The sequence below is a fragment of the Lutjanus erythropterus genome, chromosome 12 (genome assembly GCF_056507025.1).
Source record: "Lutjanus erythropterus isolate fLutEry1 chromosome 12, fLutEry1.hap2, whole genome shotgun sequence".
Taxonomy (NCBI): Eukaryota; Metazoa; Chordata; class Actinopteri; order Lutjaniformes; family Lutjanidae; genus Lutjanus; species Lutjanus erythropterus.
This window is the reverse complement of record NC_139328.1, coordinates 6,206,899-6,228,986: the sequence shown is the minus strand read 5'-3', so window position 1 is coordinate 6,228,986 and position 22,088 is coordinate 6,206,899. Positions and strand designations below refer to the sequence as shown.

General features: G+C 40.2%; 1 protein-coding gene across 3 annotated transcripts in view; it reads right to left on the bottom strand.

Moving 5' to 3' along the window:
- Positions 1-5,681: 5,681 nt before the first annotated feature.
- Positions 5,682-22,088, bottom strand: part of LOC146317472 (SPRY domain-containing SOCS box protein 4-like) — a 100,986-nt gene continuing 84,579 nt past the window's right edge. For all 3 annotated transcript variants that reach the window (XM_084732867.1, XM_084732869.1, XM_084732868.1), the window contains one exon: positions 5,682-6,472. In XM_084732867.1, coding sequence (XP_084588993.1) covers positions 6,345-6,472 — 128 coding nt within the window. In that variant the 3' untranslated portion in view covers positions 5,682-6,344. The remainder of the gene's footprint in view (positions 6,473-22,088) is intronic.

Genomic DNA, 22,088 nt, shown 5'->3' with positions numbered 1-22,088 from the left:
ATCCATCATATTAATATCTCATTGTCTTTGACTCGGTCGTAAAATGTGAAATGAATCAACATGAATGAAAGTAACTGTCACTTGCAGCCTTGTTAAGAACAGAAATGTGTGTATAAGTGTGTGTTGGCTTGTGATTACAGGATGTGTTGTAGAGTGTTTTTGTGGAGTACATTATACTTAAACACACACACTCTTCCTGGTGTGACAGTCGACCATTAACAGTAACCTGAACCCTGCTATCAGGACTCCTGAAGGACTTTGTTTCCTTGTCATCCCTTTTTATTTCTCACTTGTTTCAGCGAATCTCTCTTTTTTTCTCAGGAGACGAGCAGCACACCTCCTCACTGCTGCGTCGTGGAGCTTTGTTTTTCAGTGTATTGATTAATTGTAGGAGTCAAGACACTGTGGTTGTCTTATATGTGAGTGAGCTCACATCTGTAGGTTATTCTTGAACCATTGTACAACAGCTGATTAAATGCATTCAGGCAAAACTCAAACTGGAGTAAAAATGGAGGCATTTATAAACTTACAAACTCTAAAATACTTTGAAAAAGAAGAAAAGAATAAAATATCTCAACACAAACTTTATATCCTATAATTACTTTCTGCATCAATGTGACATTTTTCTGTTATTTTAAGGCAAAAACCTTTTATTTATTCAGGCTTTGTATTAGTACAGTGAAAATTCAGTGGATGAAGCAGCAGAGCTTGAGTCAAACCAGCCCGTCGTCTCAGATGGTTGCAGCCATAACAGTTTTATCTGACAAGAGAGTGAGCCAATTATTAGTTCATGACTGATGACGGGAAGGCAGAACATTGAAGAGCATCATTATTCTGCTAATTCTCTGAATCGTCTGCTAAGAATATACTTAGCATTGTTCGTGGTCTTCATCGCCCACACTGAAGACAAACTGCCCTCCTCAGAGGAGAAATGTGTCATGGACCCTTTTCTCACCTCAGCTTCCTGTCAAAGTCCCAGAATAGAACTTGTTACCTTTGTACCGCTTTAGCAGAACATCAGGGTTAAATGTTTGAAATGAATGCAGTGTGTGTGTGTGTGTGTGTGTGTGTGTGTGTGTGTGTGTGTGTGTGTGTGTGTGTGTGTGTGTGTGTGTGTGTGTTTATATGTGCTTTCATACTCAGTTACTCAGTTTACTCAGTTATTGTACAATGGTACAGTTTGACCTATTCCTTCTACTCTACTACAAATAAAAAATATTGTATTGGAAATATTGTACTTTTTACTCGTTTTACTCTGCTAGAGGTACTTCATACATCTAAATTTTACATGTAAAACATATTCAGAAAATGTTGTGTTGTTATAGGTTAAAAATAAAAGCATATACAGTAGTCAGAATCTGCTCACTGCATCAGTTCGGGTTAAATAACTTGACTGCAGTATTTATCCAGTGGAAAGATCTTAACTCTTTGTTCAGTTAAATCCAGGTGGTGACTTTTTGGTGGCCAGGCTGTGTATTTGTATTAGATATTACATGTTCATGTTTGTTGGGATTTATACCAGCCTTGTATCGACAGTAGATTTATGACAGATTTTGAAAAAGCTCCAAATGATAAAATCATTCTGTGGGTGAAATACTGTTGTTGTTGCAGGCCTAGATTTGAGCTGCAGTTTGCTCACCGCTGCCTGACATATAGTTTACACCCTTGTGGACTTGTTGTCTGACTGTTGTTTACAATCCTGTCCACACTGTTTCCCGCCTGCTTTTTGTTACATGAGTTTATCTCACCTGCCAAACTGTGGTCTGTCTGCACCTTCAGACTTAAGTGTTAATAAGCTTGTGTTGGTTTATTGCCGTCTGTCGTCAGACCTAAAACTCTGCTGTAAATCACAAGCTGCTCCGCTGTGTAGCCATAACAACGTTCAGCTCCTGAGGCCTGCGCCACATGCAGTATTCACGTCAGTGTTTGGGAAAACAGATACAGCTGTTGATGATCTGATTGTCTGTAGACATCAAGTGTGTGTTTTTGGTAAGGAGGCTCTCTGGTCCTGTGAAACTGTGAGCGGTGGCTACAACCCAGGCAAGATCGTGCATGACGCAGAGACATCGTTACACCGTCTGTCTGCTATTGATTTCTCAAACATCAGTCCCCTGTGTGCTCAGATAAGGTGAGCTGGACCTGATGAGCCTGATCCCACATTGTGCAGAGGAAATATAAAGCCTGTAAGCACAGCTGAGCCTCGCTAATGTCTGCTTTTTTCACTCTGCGGTGTCCTGCAGTTTCTACTTTTTTAGACTTTGAGTACACATCGATATCTCCGTGGCTGAGTGCAAGCTGTGTTTACAGCAGCGGGAGCTGATGAGCAGTGCATTAGCTGTTTACCCTCTGAAGTGGAAACTGCACACTTGACAATTGGAAAAACCAACAGCCAAATACTTTACAGCCCAATTTTCCTCGCCAAGGCCTCCCCCAATAGATTAAACGCTCCCTCACACACAATTTAAGATGCCGAAAATGTGTCGGCTTCAGTTCAACCATCACTTCAGCTTTTTTTTTTTGTTTGTTTGTTTTTCAGGTATCAGGTTTATTTTGGCCGATTTTAACATTTACATTTTAATAAGCATTCCTAAAAATCAAGAAAAGGGTGACAGGAAAGAAACACAGGGAATGTATTTTTCAAATTCACTTGGCTTTTATTCACATTTCATATCTGTTGACATCTCAACTGCACCGTCTGTCCGTACATTCTACTACTTTTCTGAATCGTCCTTTTCTCCCCATCCTAACTGGTGAAAACAGGAGGTAAGAACACCACCATCACAAATGATAATAATAATAATAATAATAGTAATAATAATAATAATAATAATTAATAAAAGCAGCATTGAAGAAAACAACTTTTGATTTTCTCTCTCCCTTCATCGCCAGCGTCTTTGTATTAAATTTACCTGAATGTAACCATCAATGATCAGTTAAAAAGATGAACATAGAACTAGCTTGTGATAAATAATCATCATCACCATCACCATCATCATCATCATCATTCTACCATCATCAGAATCAGACTCCACACTCACAATAATATTAATAATAATAATAATAATAATAATAATGTAGGATACAAACTCAGAAGTAAAAAAAAAAAGTGACTCAAGCTTTTTTTTAGGAAAGAAAACATGATTGGTCTACAGTGTGTGCGTGTGTGTGTGCGTGTGTGTGTGTGTGTGTGTGCGTGTGTGTGTGTGTGTGTGTGTGTGTGTGTGTGTGTGTGTGTGTGTATTGGTCATCTGCATCCTATTCTGAGCAGGAAACACATCTGCCCCGCCGCTGCAGCAGCAGTAATGTTCCTCCATCCCGCTCCAGCCTTTATTATAGATCCAGTGAGACTAGATCTGGTCCTGCTCGTTTGTTTATTTGTTTGCTTGTTTGTTTGTTTGTGGTCATTAAGACAGTTGTGCGGAGAGCAGACAGATACTGTCTGGTACCAGTGAGCTACAGCAGGGTGCTACAACAGCAGGTGAGGCTCTTCTTACCGCCAACAGCATGTTAGCACTAGTGACACTGCAACGACGGGCCACAACCTCCAGCTCCTACAGACACGCTCACACACTCCATGGCTTCAAGTCTGAAATACTTTGGTCAGGATTGACGTCACAATAAATAATTTAGTGTCCTGTGAGGAATGCTTCTCAGTGCAACTTAACACTACTTTAAACAGCAAGCAGTTTTGTCCTGTTTGAGTGTTTTTGCATGTGCATTAGCATCCTGATTCCATGGTGTTTACATGGAACATGAACCTGGTTAACATAACAATATCCAGGTTTCTGATCATCTATCTGCACACGTCTTAATTTCTCACCATTTAAACCACAGTAAGATGGTTCAGAAACTCCAGGTAGTGAATCCAGCTTTCTTTCTTTCAACCAAGTTTATCGAGATTTCTGAAACTGGGATAAACTGTTTACAACATGCACAAAAACAAAACCAGGATACTAGTATACATGTAAACACACTCTGTTACTTCAGTAAAGCCCCTTTCAGACACGCAGCTTGTTACTTAGAAGTTATGATGGCAGTCGTAGTAAGTCGCACCAGCTGTAGTAACATTTCCGTAACATTTCCCACATGGAGAAGTTTTAATTTAATAACACTGCATTAACATTAAGGCCGCAGCAGCACAAAGTGTTCACATTTAAAGGATTAAATCCAGATCTTGTTCCTTTAACACAGGCCAAGTATTTCCTCATTCAGCCTCTTACTGTGATTAATGGACTCCTACATGGGGCTGTTATCCGAATGCATTATTTGGGAGAGCTCAAAGAACACGATAGATACTTCATCCATCAGAAGTTGCTTGTTATTATTCTGAAAAAGTCAGTTCCATGATTACTTAATTACATAAATAAAAAAAGTCTTCTTTGCCTTAATCAATCACTGATGTAACGCTGCAATATTATTCAAATGAAGGATATTTTTATACACTTGTTTGTTCTATTTCAGTGCAAAACAGAAGCTTTTGAATTAGAAAACTTTTTCTTTTTCAGTTTCCGAATTTTCAGTATCCCCAGTTGAAGGGGAGGTGGTGGTGGGCTTCATGTAGTTCATAAGAATTGAGTTATGATGATGTGGAAATATATTTCATATTTAATTATATGTAATGTTAAAACAAGGCACAACAATTTCACTGCCATTGAATATTAAGTTGCAGAATAAACCACGACCACTTCTGGTCTTCTCTCCAAATATAGATACAGAGACGGATAATTTTGTTCATTGAACAGATACAAATAATGACGTCTCTGTGCACCTCTAGTCCAATTTTCAGTTTTTGTTATCAAACATTTGTGTGTTTCTTCTTCTGTTGCTCTTCTGACAGGTTTAAAGTTGGCAGTGCTCTTTTAGGAAAAGGCGGTTTTCAGTATTCCCATCCATCAATCAGGATTCAGGAACATTTAATTAGCAAGTGATGAGTTGTTTGGGATATTGTCAATAAAATCTAATCAAACTATACTCACAGTCCTGATGAAGCAGATCAGATGAGTTTTTCAGTGTTTTTTTCCAACTTGATTGGTCCTTATTAAGTTATGAATATTTAATGTTACATAAAATATAGCTTTAAGAGCACTTTAACAAATTAGCCACTTAATTATCAAGTCTAATGCACAAAGGAAATGAAATGTTTAGAGTTTTTAAAAAAAAACTTAATAATCATTAACAATCATGAGACCTTATTTTTTCATTCAGGCATCTGCATGGATTTAATTATGACTGTCCTGTAAATGTAAATGATTTAAATACAGCATAGAATTATACAAGAGTCACGGTGTAACAACCACTCACTCTGTACTTGTGCACAATTGGGTGTTATAGTATAAAATGCGCAGCAGAAAAAAAACATTTTATAAAAGAAACTAATGAATGATGAAATTGACGCGTGGGAACTGGTGGTAAACTACTTTAAAATCTGTGACCGATCCTTTTTTTCCTCCTTCATATTATCAATTTTCAGCTCCACTGCTCCATCTTACACACCAGCTGCTAAATACTGTACCGGCATTGTGAACACAGTCATCACAAACTTTTACGTAACCAGCTGAATGACAAAAGGCCTCACTTTGACTGATGTCTATGTTTTCCACGTCTGAAAAGGGCTTTACTCTCATGTCTTCGCTCTGTGCTGATATTTGATAAGTTAAACATGCTTTATTTCTTTCACTGAACTTTGCAAACACCTTGCTGCCATGTTCTGATCTGCTCTGTATGCGATGCGAGCTGTTGGTCGGGCCCCGAGTCAATCAGATAAAAACATTAGTGCTAAAATCCTCTTGGACGTGTGCAGCCTGCCACCTGCGCTAGAGGAGACCATGAATACACACTATGGTATCCAACAGCAATGATATGGTCACTGACTGTGTGTCAGAAAGGCCTCCAGGGATAGGATTAGTGTGCTTTCTCGGCGCAGTTTCTTATTCTCATCACTAGGTGGCGATGTTTGTCTTCACATTGTCACCTCTTCACCACACCGTGCCATCAGAGGATGGGTTTTCTTTCTGGATGAGTGAGACGCTGATGGGATACCATCATTAATAATTTACTTCAAGTCAAAAAAAACGAATGAAAAAGCAGCTGAAAATCCAAAAGAAGCTGGTGCTGTCCCGTTCTTTGTTTGAAAGCCTGGACCTCCTCCGTCAGTTCATCCACCATCTTTCTCTCCATCCTTTAATAAGTCCATCTGTTGTGGAGCCGCCGTGCTCCCGGCGTGGACGTTCTTCCGTCCAGCAGCAACCCCCTCTTTGAATTCCTTAATGATTTCTATAATCCGTCCACCTTTTGGACTTTCTGCTTTGCGTCCTTGTACTCCCGGTTGGCTCTGCTGGTGTCAGTCACTGGTATTGGAGGTAATTTTTCAGGGACTGGGGCAGAGGGAGGCTCTCGATCTCCTGAAGACGCTCCCGGCCCAACGCCATGCGGGCCGCACGCCGACACAGGTCCATCAGAGGAAGAGGCTCGGCTGAGGAGACAGAGAAAGATAAAGTTAGTGAGGAAAATGCAAAATAAAAAGTGAGACTTATGACTGTTGTTTGGGTCTCAGCCTTTAATACATGCATAACACATCTTAATATTTGTTATGCATGAATGAATGAGAAACAGAAGTAGAAGGGTAGAGAGAGTGATGATGCACACCTTTAAATATTTAAACCTCCTCCACACACACACACACACACACACACACACACACACACACACACACACACACACACACACACACACACACACACACACACACACCAGTGCCACCTGTTTGTATCGTCACATTACTCTGAGACCATTTGAACACAATCTGCCATCTGTCACCCGACTTTCTGTCTACTTTCTTAAGAATAACTGGGCTTTGGAAAACTAGCCTTATTTATTTGCTTAACAATGTGCACGTTGTGTGTTTGTGCTCCACTGTGAGCTCCTGATCGGTCTCCTCTTTGACCTTCATCTTCACATCAGGGTTGAGGAGGTAACGGATACAGGAGGCTGCGGTTTGAGCTACAAGACATGCAGACTGCAGAGGAGAGGAGCTGGTGCTTCAGGAGAGAGCAGGCTGAGTCATGTTGTTGTTGTTGTTGTTTTCTAATAGTCCATAGTCGTGAAGTATGAATTGCCCTTGTGTTGCTAATTTAATGGTTTGCATGAGTGACAGCCGCTCTGTAGCGCACTTTCATTCAGTGGCACAGTGCACACCCACTGAGCTGGAGGACTGGTGACAGGAAAACAGCCTGTAGGGCCAGAACATTTTCTGGATTTATTTTGACCAAATCAGACGTGGTGATCGTTGAGCCAGTGGAAAGACTGACCCAAGACGGTATCAATGAATTGAAAATGCAGTGTTTTTTACAGAGTTAACAAGGCAAGCTCGTCTTGGTTCAGTAAAAAGAGTTGTACTTTTCTGTTTAAAAAGGAAAAGCGTAAGACGGTTTCCTTTCTTGACATTTTGTGGCTTTATTTTTTTTAGTTTACTGGACGTAGCGAATGTGACAAACTTGCCATCGGTTGCTAGCCCAATGCTATGAGCTAAGATAGATAGATAACTAAGATTCACTGATGCTTGCAAGACTAACACTTCCTTTTCTTTGCTCTTTAGTAGAAAAGAGCAAAGTAGAAAAGGCAGAGTCTCCTTATTTGTTGCTGATTGTTGCTTTAGCCAGTCAAATTAATGTAACTGACGTTAATTCTGTAACCGCTCAGAAGACTCTTTTGGTTGCGGTCTGTCTCATTAAGCCGGTTTTTGTTTAAGCTTAAGGTTGTTTATGATTGAAAAAAAGCCAGTTCTGTAACATCACTACATCTGCAAATGGACTGAGAGACTGAAATCTTCATATCATTATTTTAAGCTCATCAGCTTTACAGTTCTGCCTCAAGATCTCCCACTTTTAGAGCAAACGGGTTGTTAAAAAACATAAAAAATTAACCAAAAAGTTTTGAAAAGTAAGTTTGCTACAGCTGTTATTTTAATTAACATTTCACATCTTCTGCTGCTCATCTCGTTTTCAGATTAGGTTGTGAACATTAATTAAGCTGCCACTCAAAGTCTGAGTTTCTTCCCTCTCAAACAACAAAGTGATACAGATCAGATACAAACATTGAAAGCTAAAAAAAAGGATTCAGTTTGGATTAAATTAAAGCTGCGAGGATTAATCGATTAGTTGTCAGCTACTAAATTAATGACCAACTCTTAATAATCAATTATTCAAAATTCCCTGATTCCAGCTTCCTAAATTTGATTTTTTTTTCTGCATTCTATTCTTTTCTATGACAGTGAATGTATTTAGCTTGTGGACAAAAAAAGACGATGATGATGATATATGTCATTGATGATGTCATATTGGGATTTGAGAAACACTGACTTTTATAGACCAAACAACTAATTGATGAATTGAGAAAATAATCAGCAGATTAACTGATAATCATTCAGGCTCTTTTCTCCACTAATTCAAGAACGAGAACTGCCTCTGCACTAAAAACTGAAGACTGTGTGATGGTGTGAATAACTGGATTACTTTGTCCTTCTCCCTTCATTGAGTGTGAACAACTGGGCCTCATACTGTCGCTTCTTCCACACGGGTTTTTATAGTATCATCAGTTTCAATTAATAGTAATGACCGCGTCTGATTGGCCTAATTACACAGCAGTACAGCAGAGTGGGAGAGAGACACGTTACCAAAATGAACTCCATGATCCAACAACCCGCCCACCCCTCCTCAAACCTTTCCACCTGAGGAAACACTCGCACACAATCAGACACACTCTGTACAGTGTGCACACATGGCTGCGCTGTATATGCAAAAAAAACAGAACCTAGTGACCCCCACCAACACAGTGGCACCCGATCATCAGTCCAGTACACCAACTGGAAGGAAATGCAGGGAACTGGGGCAGAACAACAACAATGGAAGTCACTCAGATGGAAAGGTGGAGGGAGAGAAACCGTAAAAAGTCAGACGAAGGGATGAAAAAGACACAATAAAGGTTAAATAGCAGCAGAGACGCAGGTTATAAATAGAGATGGCGCCAAACCAATATTAGGCTTGCATCACCGATGTGCATTTTATCCACCACAAGTTTTCTATTTGTAATACTACTGTTGCACGTGAATGTCACAACTCACAATCCTACAGCGCCCAGTAATTGTTGAAAGATGCTATTTCACAAGTTACATCACACAAACTAAACATGCTTTCCAGATAGTGAGCCTTGATGTGCATCAACATCAAATGACAGAACTTTTCACCACTAAACTGACTTTCAATTTGAGCCTCATGATGTAATCTTATTAATACAATAATAATACAGAAAAAGGTGTGCTGGTATTGGGAAAGTATTGGCTGATATTTAAATTCAGATTTTGGAATCGGATCAGAACTGAAAAAGGAGAAAACGTCTAATTGCTTGATATGTAACTGTGTAAAGTTGCAGAAAAAGAGCTGTTGGAGCTGGAGATGCCCTTTAAGATCTTGTCTTTATTTTGTAACAGGCTTTAATTAGTGGTATGCATCTTATTTTGGCGGTGTGAAGTGCTTCGCGAGGATCCTCAGTGACATTAGAGCACAGCGAGTCTATCAGTCCGTCTTTCCCTGCTGTTCTTGTTTAGGAAAAACTACACTCCGCCATCACCCGTTGTAATTCTGGACGTCCTTTACCACCTGCTTCTCTCGCTGCACCACTGTGTGTGTGTGTGCGTGCGCGTATGTGCGTGTCCAAGGTTAAACCAACAGGAAAAAGGACAACCCGGCTTCTGCACACACGACTCATACATCCACGCCATGTGTCCTTGCAATGTGACTGTCACATTAATGCTCATCCACGCTCACAGAAACCAGTTCTTCACTTGCGCACAGTGACAGTGTCGCGTCTGCACTGTTGATTTTTATTTTGACCTCTGTTTGACTCTCAATTACGCTGCCATTATGAGTGCTGCTCTCATCACATTAACAGGATACATACAGTAGATGAATGCTGTTATATGGCGGCTAACCGGCATCAACATCAGAGACAGTGAGCCGAAGACGAGTGATTCACACCAGTCACTTTATGCACCTACATTAAGGCTGCAGCTAATGATTATTTTCATTATAAATCAATCTGTTGGTTAGCTTTTGACAACTTCATTATTCGTTTAGTCTATTCAATTTCAGAACATAGCGAAAATGCCCATTACATTTTCTCAGAGTCCAAAGTGATGTTGTCAAATAGCTTGTTGTGTCAAAACAACTGTCCAAATCCCAGAGACATTCAATTTACACTGACAAGAAACTGAGAAGCTGGAACCAACAAATGTCTGACGTTGACATGACAGCGCACCGATCTCACAGTGGTGCAGCGTTAATCAGTTATGATACACACACTGAAGTCCAAAACAGAATTATACAAACACAACATAACTTGGTCATAGAGACACCTACTTAACAGGAGCTACCACAGAGGCCGTTGTGACTACACATAGCGACACAGACGTGCAAGAAGCGGTCACAAAACTTTAAAGGTGTGTAGCTGAGATCAAAATGAAGGCTGAGTTGGAAGATGGGGGTGGTCTGACCCCTCAGTACTGTGTCCACATGTAATAATGCAGTAATGACTGCTGTATGCATGGGTCGGCGTTGGGGCTGGTGTGATCTATCGCAAGGTGGTCTCTAGTTTGTTTTGGTTTTGTGAGGTGGGAACCCCACAGAAGGTTTGATTTACTCCTTTACTATTAAATTAAAAATATTCAATTAGTGGATTAATTAAGGCAGGTTGCGTGGTATCATTAAATGCATCGTAATTTCCTTTTAAAAGTCACAGTGAAACCTTGAGAAAACCTTGCATATTTTCCTTAGTCTTCTCTAAATCACAGACTTAATAAATTACTTCCACAACTAAGCAGCTGTCATAATTTTCCAGAGAGTGATGGATCAATTAATTGACTAATTGTTTCAGCTAGAATTTCTATAAACATAATGACTAATTAAGAGTCACAGTGGTTTAGATTATAATTAGTCTTAAATGTAGTTACAGAGTGAAAGCTTGTGAACATCAGAGAAGCCGCTCATTAACAGCTCTAAATATAACACAGTGATGCTAAGCTGGCTTTACTGCCACCCTGGCTGATGACCAGAGAGACACAAAGTGTCTGCTGACACCTGCTTTTGATTGGTCCAAGTCCTCTTTTTATCACAACAATAGAATATAAAACAAAATCTGCTCTGGCTGAAAGCATTTATTTATGTCGAATCTTGACTGTATGAAGAATCAAAACTAAACTTGCAGGGAAGTCAAGAAAAAGTCAGCCAAAAGAAACAGGCGTGATATACAACTGTTACACATGATTATCTACGCTGTGTGACAATACACAAACACACGATGTTTACACAGGCACACAAACCCAATAAACCTCATTTCCTACACACATATTTGGCTCATTAGCTCTTCTGCAGTAAAAGTGCTCATTTGTTCTGGTGACGTGCAGCAAAAAGCCACTATTTGAGTAGAGGGGGTCAACAGAAACCACAGCAGACTGGATCTGGACATGTCAATTTGAGGTTATTGTGGATAAAAAAAAAAAAAAACCTGAATCTTACTGAGTAAGCTGTGTGTGTTAAGTGTGTGTGTGTGAAGTGTGTGTGTGTGTGTGTCTGTCTGTGTGTGTGTGACATGTGCAAGTACATATCAAGGAGAGCAATTTTGTACCAAATCAAATTAATTTGAACTCGCTCGCAGGCTTTTTAGTGCTCAGTTACGTGGAGACAATTTCAGAAGACAACGCTGTGGTTGCTGAAAGGAAGGAGCTGCTGCCAACTCTGTGTGTTTCTCCCTTTCTCTCTTTATTTCTTTCATCCCCTCTGGAGAAAAGACTTGGAGAACTTGGAAAAAATAAAAAATAAAAGTGAAAAGTAGACTGAAAAAGTCAAAATCCACTAGTTGTACCACAAAGTCTCCACAGCAAAAAGAGAGACTTAATTAGCGAAATAACAGGAAGAAGTCAAAACACCCTCAAACCTCCAGGAGGAGTCACTTTTACTTCACTGTGAAAAAAAAAAGCAGAACTGCTTTGTCTGCCAGATAACAGGAATACTTTCTACGCAGCTCATATCTATAATGCATTATTAATGCCTTCATAATGAATTCTAATGATTGACTAATGTATTAAATGCCTTCTTTAAGCTTCTACCATGATGCATTAAGATGTCTTATAACAACAGCCACAAAGCATGATGTGCATAAGACTTCTGAAAACTTTACAGTCGCACTTAAAGGACCAGTACGTAGGATTTAGTGACATTTTGCGATGAGCTTGCAGTTTGCAAACACCTTGTGTCTCCTTCCAAGCATGTAGGAGAACCTACAGTGGCCGTGAAACTCATGAAAAATGCAAAAGAACTTACCTACTAGGACAAGTTGTAAACACAGACATATCACATTTTATAAAGCCAATTTGTTAGCAAAAAGTTGCATCATTAGCATTCATTTGGCGTCGTGTTTCTGTCCACCTGATGAATGTATGTCCAATTATCACTCACTTTTAGCTCTGGTTTTAGTCTCCTGATGCAAATATCTGCTTCTTTTAGCTGCTAAATGCTCCAATATGTTCACCAGCTTGGCGCAAACTGTGTCTGTCTGCTGTTTCTTGCTGCACAGTTAGTGTACAGTAGGATTTTAGACCTTTTTCACAGAAAACAGCTGCCTTTGTTGTAGATGAAATGGTAAAACTGGGCCGTAAAATCTAAACAATGAGCTGAAAGACTCTGAAACAGTAGAGTTTAGGAGAATGCCAGAGTCATGTAAAAAATACTTGTCACAGGGAAACTCTTTTCAGTAGTCATTTGATCCATTGTTAATGTTAAAATATTGATTATAGCAGCATTAACTTTTTTAAAATGTGTTACTTAAACTTGATTCTGTGATCACTTTCAATGTGTGTTTATAAGACATCAACATGCTTTATGACAGCTTATACCATCTTTTATGTGTATTAGACATGTCATGGTGTTTTATGTGGGTTTATACAATATAATGCTCCATAAGAACCCAGCTCTCTGTTCATAAAGGTGATCCAGTAGCTGCTCTTTACTATAAGTTGAACTTGTCTCTGCATTCATCATCCGCTGCCCTCCAGATGTGTATAACGGCCTTGTATTGCCCGATACTACTAATTAGCTGGACTTAACAACTTCTGTTGCAATACACAGTGCATTAACGATAAGATTTATTCTTAATGACACATTTTCTATCATGTTTTATCCTATCAGCATCTCCTCAAGTGGTGAGACAATCTAATGAGGAGAGAAACCGAGGATGAACTGATCAGCAGCAGGTCATTTCACCCTGCATCATTACACATTCAGTGCATTAAGAGGAAATACGCTTCAAAATGCTGCAGGACCGAATATCATCACTGTGGGTACATCTCTTCACCTGTAGTTCACCGCTGAGATACAGAGGAACAGACTAAAACTAAGATTATTTTGTTACCTTAATTAAAACATAACGTCTGTTTTTAGAGCGCCGTTCTTTCTCCAGAGCTGAATTAAAATTCTTAAAAACACAGAGAGAGGAATTGTGTATGATCCCTGTGGGAAAAACTGGCCCATTAGTGCAGAAAAAAAATAAAAAGCTAAAGATTATGAGCATGAATCATGTTCTGCTTTCTTTTTTCTTAGATTCAGAGCCCTTGTTCGCAGTACTGGGAATCAAACCAGCAACTTTTCAGCAACTAGTTTTCTCCACAATCGGCTGTTGTTGATTCGTTTATATGAAGGTGTCAGACCTCAATTAATTTTGTGAGAATGTTTTACTGATGAGGACTATGGGACAATGTCAGATTGATACCATGTGTGACTTGATCCCAGCTGGAGAACTTCCTCCCTGATGAGATATTTTATATGGATATGAATTGTGACCCGGGGTCTGCCGCTACAGGAACAAGAAGTAATAGGGGCACGCAATGTGACATGACGCCTGTAATGAGATGCAGTGCACAGCAGTGCAGAGCTGGATTTACTGTCTGTAGACAATGATAATGGGAGAGAGGGTGAAAATGGCAACGGCAGCATCACTTTTATGATGGATGTAAAAAGTGACCTGAGAGGAGGGCTGGGAGCTAAATAAAGCCTGACGGATGACGTGTGAGTTTAAAAGCAAAACTAGAAAAAGAGTCAGTGGAAGAGAGGAAAAAGCTTCAAGCTGAACTGAAATCTGTTTAAGGAAATATAAAGTGTGATGACACTGCAGCTGTTGTGTTTTTCAAAAGAGGATAAAGTCATTTTGTGTTTTTGGAAATGGCATTTTTTGTTTTTCTAGCAGACACACCATCGACTTCCATGGTACGTCCCTGCAGTGTGCATGATAGGTTGATACAAGGACCTTTAATTCCCTTTTTTTGAAGACATCTGTTGCTTTTCATCATTCATCATTTGATTTTCTAACTGTAGTTAGTCTAGTTTGCCAAAGTTAGCAATGATTTGTATCAGACACTTTGAGCCTTGTTGAGTCATCTCAGTGTTATGTTTGGCAAGTATTTTTTAGAAAGGAGGCAGCCTAGCCAGTATTAGCAGTCTTGTGTTCATGTTGTGGTTATGACAAATGACCACAATGTCAAAAGCAGACTGTAACCATGCATTACTCTGATTGAAGGATCAACATGGAAAGTAACTAATGTACAGAGCACGGAGAAACAGTGATGCATGAATGAGCTATAAATTCATCTGAATCTGCAGGTACGCATCTGCTACCCGCCGGAACACATTATTTTCTCTGATGTAGAGACTACCGGTCCCTGCAAGCTATATTACCTTTTTAAATTATGTCGAGCCATGTAAGCCAAGTAATTTTAAATGTCTTCATGTGCACAGTAATGTCTCTGCAGCAAATATTGCTAACATTTAAGCTGCAAAACTAAAAACTGTAGTTATAACCTTGACAGGACAGGAGAAACTCTCCAGAGAAAGCAGTTAAATAATCAAAGAAGTTGTTCTGCTGTGCTGCTGTGGCTTGTGCGTAAATGTGCACACTGTGTCCATTGCAACCACTGCAAGCTTTCCAGCTGATTTCTTTACTAATTAGAGAGGCTTTCAGTTTCATTCCTGTGTGTGCAGTAATGCCACTGCAGCAAAACTAAAAACTGTAGTTCTAAACTTGACAGGAGAGAGGAAACTCCAGCAGAAAAAAAGAATTAAATAATCAAAGAAGCTGCGCTGCTGTGCCTCATACGTAAATGCACACATATGGTCTCGTCTGGGAAGATGCATCCCTTTTCCCATCCACAAACCATCCGATATTAATCAGAATAGTCATTTTTATGACCTTGCCTGCTTGATCCGCAAATTAACCACAATGCCTGCAGCTGTAACTGTGGTCTGCACATCACCACTGTAAACTCCCCAGCTGGTTACCTGCTTTGGTTGCCTATGAAATTGAAACGACACGACAAAGTACTGTTGGCGCACGTCCACAAAGATGTTAAGCTTATAAAATTACAGTATAGTAATTGTCTGTCACAACCAAAAATTCACGTCACCTAATGCAGGAGCTACTGTCATTGCAGAAAAATCAATAAAACTTTTCAAGTAAGTACACAAATTAAAGCAAACACTAAGGATATACTGTTGTAGCAAATTCTACTTTGAAGAAAATACTGAGTTGAGTGCATTAATGAGAGAGGGTGGAGATGGTAAACACACAGGTTACATATAGAATAGAGCTCAGGAACATGATCCTCTCCTCTTCCTCTCTATCAAGTCTTCCTCCCTCCTTTGGCCACACAGCTCCATCTCATCTGTAACAATACACCTCTCGCCTGCTTCCTCCTGCAACGCCACTTCACCAGCAAAGAAGAAACCCCTCCGCCTGCTTTCCTCTCATCTCTTCATCGCTTTTCTTCCCTGCACTTCTTTCACGCTGTTATTTTTTTTTCCCCTCCTCTTTGCTCTTTATACTCTCCAAGGTCGGAGTGTTTGCCCTTCTCTGACACATCAGAAATGATCGCTGTTGGGCCAAAGCTGTATTATCTTTGAAATTTCAACAGGAGACAGAAAACAGGTGTGTGTTTAGCTTGATGACAGTGCAGTTTTTATCATTATCCAGTTGGCTTTGGAAGTGCTTCTGAGCCCAAGAGGTTGAAGAATTTAGAGGAGCATGTAATCCTTTAATCCTTTAATTAAAGTCAATAAATATGAAAATGAACAAAACTGTAATTACAAGGCTTTCACACGACAAAAGTGGTAAAACTTGCACTGATGTCGACTGCAGTGCTCGCTCACAGGAATGTGTAAATATACAGAGTAATCAGCTAAAGGGTAAAATTACCAACAGCTCAATAATGTGACCTCTGGAATGATTCAAGGCAAATACCGAGCCTTTTCTCTCCCGATCTAACGCCATGCTATCGACCCACTGCAGTGTGTTTTGCTGTTAACATGAGGCACATAAAAGAAAAAACATTTACTCAGAGGAAATCCACAGACCCGTCTCGCCAACATGTTGACAGGTAGAAAAGCAGAGGCAAAGTGCGCACACACATGCATGGTCACGAGTGCAGGAAATCAAACTGACAAACACACACACACACCTCCAGATCAAGACGGATCACAACAAAATCTCAAATGTCTCTGAGCTCAGTCAGTAGAGTCACATGTAGTGCTGCTTATTCAACATCACTACTTTATGGTCCAGAGAGATAAGCTGTTGTAAAGCTGGTTCTATTTAGACAATAACAATTTGGAAAGTTATGCTTCCTTGGTTTAATAAAAGGAAGACTTAGCTATAAAAAAAAAACATGCTCACATTCTTAAAAGGTTTGGTGCTGGGACCGGAACACCAAGTATCAAAAAACGATAACCAGCTGTAGTCGCATGGATTTGGTATGATCGGTCTGTCCTAGAACAGCAAATAAAAGTTTCAATAGCTCACATCAGGGCTGGCTAATGTTTACAGCTGTGTGGCAGATGTTAAAATAGGAAATTATGAGGAGTCTTGGGATCTTCATGTTTTGACTCTGTGTAACCATCAGAGCAGCTCTGAGCTCTATAGACACTACAGGCTACCAGTGTTTTAGCTACTATAGCAGGTGAGGTGATAAGGATATCCATCTGCTAGCTTACAAGAGCAAAGACATGAGTAAAACCTACTGTAACAACATATTCTACAACAGTAAAGCCAGTGAAAGCAGCAGCTGTTCATTTTATGCTATTATTACAGTGCCCAATATGTTCCTGTTTTCCTTTATAATAACTTAAATATACGAGTTGGTGGCGCCAATTCTCCACTCTACTAAACCATAGCAGAAGATGGGGACACAATGACATGACCTTTCTGTTAGTTTCATCCAGCTATTTTTATACAGGTGAATGGAAATTAATATGCAAAATAATTGTGGTCAGCTCAAATATTCGCCTGGAGGTTCTGTAATAACTGTGACGGGCCTAATCCTCAGCTGAAAGCATGTCCCTGGAAGTTCAGTGTAGCCCGTGTTTGACAAAAAGAAAAAGCCTTTCAAAAGAAGGACAGGTAAGTTAGCTAATTGGGTAGCCACTTAAACAATTATCTGAAAAGAAAACTGCTGGAATTGCCATATTGATTTAACAATGATGACTTTTGTCTTCTGCAAAAGCTGCTAGTCATCCAGAACACCAACCCGACATGTGAGAAACACGGGGGAGGAAATTTGTAAAGGCTTGACATTTCACTGGATGGGGAGCAACACAGGGACAAAGGTTGAGTTCTAAACTCTTTATACCTGTTAAAACTGAGCAATTAGTGAATCAGAAATGCTGAAGGTGTTTTTATGAATGTTTGACTTTGCTGGATTTGAGTCAGGCAATTAAGCCAACAAGATCCATGGCTAACCTAGCTAACGCCATCTGCAGATAACAGTGGTTAGCCTACTTTAGCATTATGTTAACTAGTTAACCACTGTCTCTCCATCATCTCAACTCTGTAGGCTAAGCCACCGTGGTACTGTGCCTTGTTGTCAAACTAGCTTCATAACATTTAATAACATCATTATGACAAGTCCAAATGGTACCACTTTAAACTTAAGTCTAAGAAATTACCCATGACATTGTTACAAAAGTATTTGACAGTGCAATAAAACTTAATAACATCTTTATAAGTCCAAATTGTACCTTACTTGACAGTGTAATGACAGTCTTGTGCACACCCCTGACTAATCTCAACTTCATTTAATGGTCCTTCCTGTACTGTGACTGTAATACTGTGAGTGCAACAATAAAAAGTAATGTTGCCTGGATTACAGATCCACTGACTAAAAACATCTTAATCACGTTTCTAATGACAATAATGTAAATTCTGAACATGAGTTATTCCTCATGTCACAACAAATAGAGAAATTGAGCGAAATAAGTGTATTCAACCCTCATTAAACACAAAAACAACACAACAAAGGACAGGATTAGGAGGAGGTGTAGCTTTACTCTTGCACAAAGCGTCCTCCTTTTCAAACACACGAGATGCTGAACTCTGCCAAACACCAACGTCCTTCAAAGCCGCGGAGGGAAGCTGGCGTTATCTGTAACTAATGTACCTCCGGTGGTGTCCTGTATCCTCTCCTTCAGCACATTGTGTCACAACACCAGTTTTTAGCACAATCACACTTTTAAGACACGTCGCAACAGCAGTAATGTTGCTACGATCCACAGAGGATTTGTTAGAAAACCCTTTTGTACTAAAAAAGGGATGCAGCCACAGGGTGGGAGGACTAATGGCTACAAACATGGTTGTACCAAGTCCATCGTCCCACACAGATTTTGGAGAGGAGGGTGTGAAAATCCTATTTTCTGAAGTCCTCCCTGAACAAACTCCATCTTTAGAGATATATGGCTAAAGCTAACTGGTGCTTAAATTGTTTGTGCAGGTCCCGTGGTATGAGTCATATCTTACCGGCCACATTAATGTCACACAGAACGATGGGCACTGTGGGCAGAGCTGGCTACTAGAGAGGAGTTGGTGGTAATACAAGCCCTGCCAGTGTTTCTTTTTAAAGCCCTGTTCTCTCTTTACCATCCTGCATTACTGTAAATCCACTGTTCACCGTCTCCTCTGGGATGAGAGGCAAAGTGATAAGAGAAACAGGAGGAGGAAAGATGTGAAGGAGAGGTAGGAAAATAAAAGGAGCGGGGGTGGTGGTGGAAGAGGAGGAGGAGGAGGAGTAGTGCTGGGGCGAGGAAGAGGAGAAGAGAGCAAAGAAGATGAAGCAGAGCGAGCTGGGAAGAGGTCACGAGATGAGAGACGAGGATGGACACAAAGAGGAGAGAGGGAGATAAATAGAAAAAGGATAGAGCGCAGCCGGCCTGTCTGACCCTCAGTTATCCTTGACAGTTACGAACTGCAGGGAGGCGGACCTTCTTCATAAAAATGTCAATATTAGAGGAAATCTCTTGGTGTTATTTACTAAGCACACCTTCAATTAATATTCCTGCTTACATGCAGTTTTTCAAACGTGATGAGCGATCCTTCATCCCAGCGTGTCATCTGCAGACAAACTGCTGATGTTGATCCACTGTGGCATTTTGTTAGTGCGTTTTCTGTTTAAATGAGTGAAGATAACTTGTTCACAGTCTGACAGAATGAGTTTGAGTGCAGTCAACTGTAAGATAAGGTGAAAAGGGCAAGCAAATCTAATTGCCTCAAGCTGCACTAATCAGTATTTTTATGCTAATAATAGAAAAGATGACTGTGTGAAATGTGAAAGGTGTTACTTAACAAGCCCATGGAGAAGTATTATCGAACTTTGCAGTTCTTCTCTTTCCTGGGTCCAGACCTTCGAATCTGCCCACTCTGAAGACCCAGTCACAGACAGACGAATGCACGGGAGAGGCCGTCGCCATTTACGCCCTTCGCTATTGGTCAAGTTGGTGACTTCGCCCCCTTGAAGTTCACCAAAATTGAACTTGATGCGAACAAAGTATGCAAATTCACGGCCACTCCCGTTAATTTGTGCATGTGTGACCCATATAACAACGCTACCAATGCTGAATGATGACCAACCAATAAGTGCTGCTGGGGGACTATTCAGCCAATCAGTGCCTCGGGTCAGGATTAACACCATTGTCAAGCTGTGCGCTAGAACCAATTAGTAATAACAACAATGTTGACTGCTACAGGCAAGATAGACGCAGCTACTGAGGCTGTTTTAAGTCGACTTAAGAGGAGAAATTTTGTAGTATAATATTAGAAAAACACAACCTGATGTTCTGCTATTTCTCCTTGGTTGTGTAGAAGGAGGACACATCAATCATTTATGTCAGTAAAATGATTCAGGGACAACAAAACTGTTTAAGGAAATAAATAAATATATCTACAAACATTCTGCACATTAGACCAACTTGTCCAGATGTGATGGACAGCATCATTACAAAAAGGTCACCTTATTATATGGACGATTAGGAAAGCTTACTGTACATTTGTGTGTGTCAGATAAAAGAACGAAGACGGGAGTTAAGACAACGCAGCTGAAGGTGAGACCGAAACACAGCAGAAAAGATCAGAGCGTGAAGATCAAAATGGAACAGAAAAAAAAAAACAGGGAGGAGAGAAAAGCTAAAGGTGAAAACGAGGAGAAACCTGAAAGAAACTTTGCTCCTGCTGTCGCTTCAGTGGATTATGTGCAGGATGGGAACCAAACAGGTAAATGTTCCAATTCACCAACCACTCAATAGCAAATCATAATTTGGTGTCTGAAATCTATCAGCTACTTTTATATTTTCCCAGAATTTGGCTGATGCTAATTTCCAACCCTGATTATGTGTGAATGAAGGTGGGAAAAACGCACAACACACACACACACACACACACACACACAACACACACACACACACACACACACAACACACACACACACACACACACACACACACACACGTGCATTAACACGTATAGAGGCATGAGCTCTCACACGTGCTCACACGTGCGCACACAGGATCTCACCACCAACCTGGCCGAGACAGACTGGGATAAAAAACCTGCCTGATCCTTGGCTTGCTGTGACTGTCAAGTCAGAGTGTGTGTTGATCTGTGTGTGTTTGAGATCAGAGGAGAAAACACACAGAGTGAGACATTAGAGAGCCTGGATGGACGGTGTAACATTTCACTGGAGTGTAATACTAAACCTCTCAAGGAGTAGAAATCAGCTGATTCACAGGAGGTAGAAGACCTTAATTTTAAGGTAGAAAGCAACTGTACATTATGTGTCATTATCACTAATGCTCACCTCCACTTCCAGCCAAAGTGCAACTCACAGCTGAACACTACAAGTTCATACTGGAAGTCATGCTGAGTAATGTTGGAAATCACTAACTGAAGTAAATGATGAGGCAGGTGGACACAGAGGTGAATTACAGCATTTCATCATACATGAATCTATGAGCAGCATCTGAGCATGGACTTGTCTTAAAGTGGTGTTGCTGCAATTTACCAGTATACCTCAGTAAACTTCCTACACTTAAAGGGACAGACCGGATTATTTAAAGAGGGGTTGTATGAGGTACTTATGTACGTACAGCCGGGTAACGTGACAGGCAGCCTTTTCCGATGAGAAACCACTGTTTTATCAGCCAAAAACTGCTCTGTACAAACCAGCCGGACTCCACTGGCGAACTCACCAATTTTAACTTGCAGCTGCTGGTCTACCACTGCCTTGATCGTTTAGTTTGTTTGTGTTATTGTGTGACACCTGTGTTTTAAAAAAGTTAGTTTGGATCAGCTGAATCACAGAAAAAAATTTAGCAGCTGTAGTCCAGCAGCTCTCGTGTCCTGCAAAGTAAAAAGACTATTTTTGCAAAAGGAGTCTTGCTGAGCAAGACAAAGAAATATTTGGTTTATATAATAGTGGTTTCCTGTCATAAAAGGCTGTCTGATGGATAAGTAAAGTGGTAAAAACATTCTAAATATAGCATACTCTTAAACTGATCTAGATTTTTTTTTAAGTGGCTTGTTGCTGACCTTTCTACAGCCGTACATTGCTTAGCCTCCTGCTGCTTCTCAAAACTATGATCATGCCGACCGACATCAACTTTAGGTAATACACTGACTGTGGACCTCTCCAAATTATCCCTTTAAGGATGAAGACTCCACAAAAAAACAAAAGA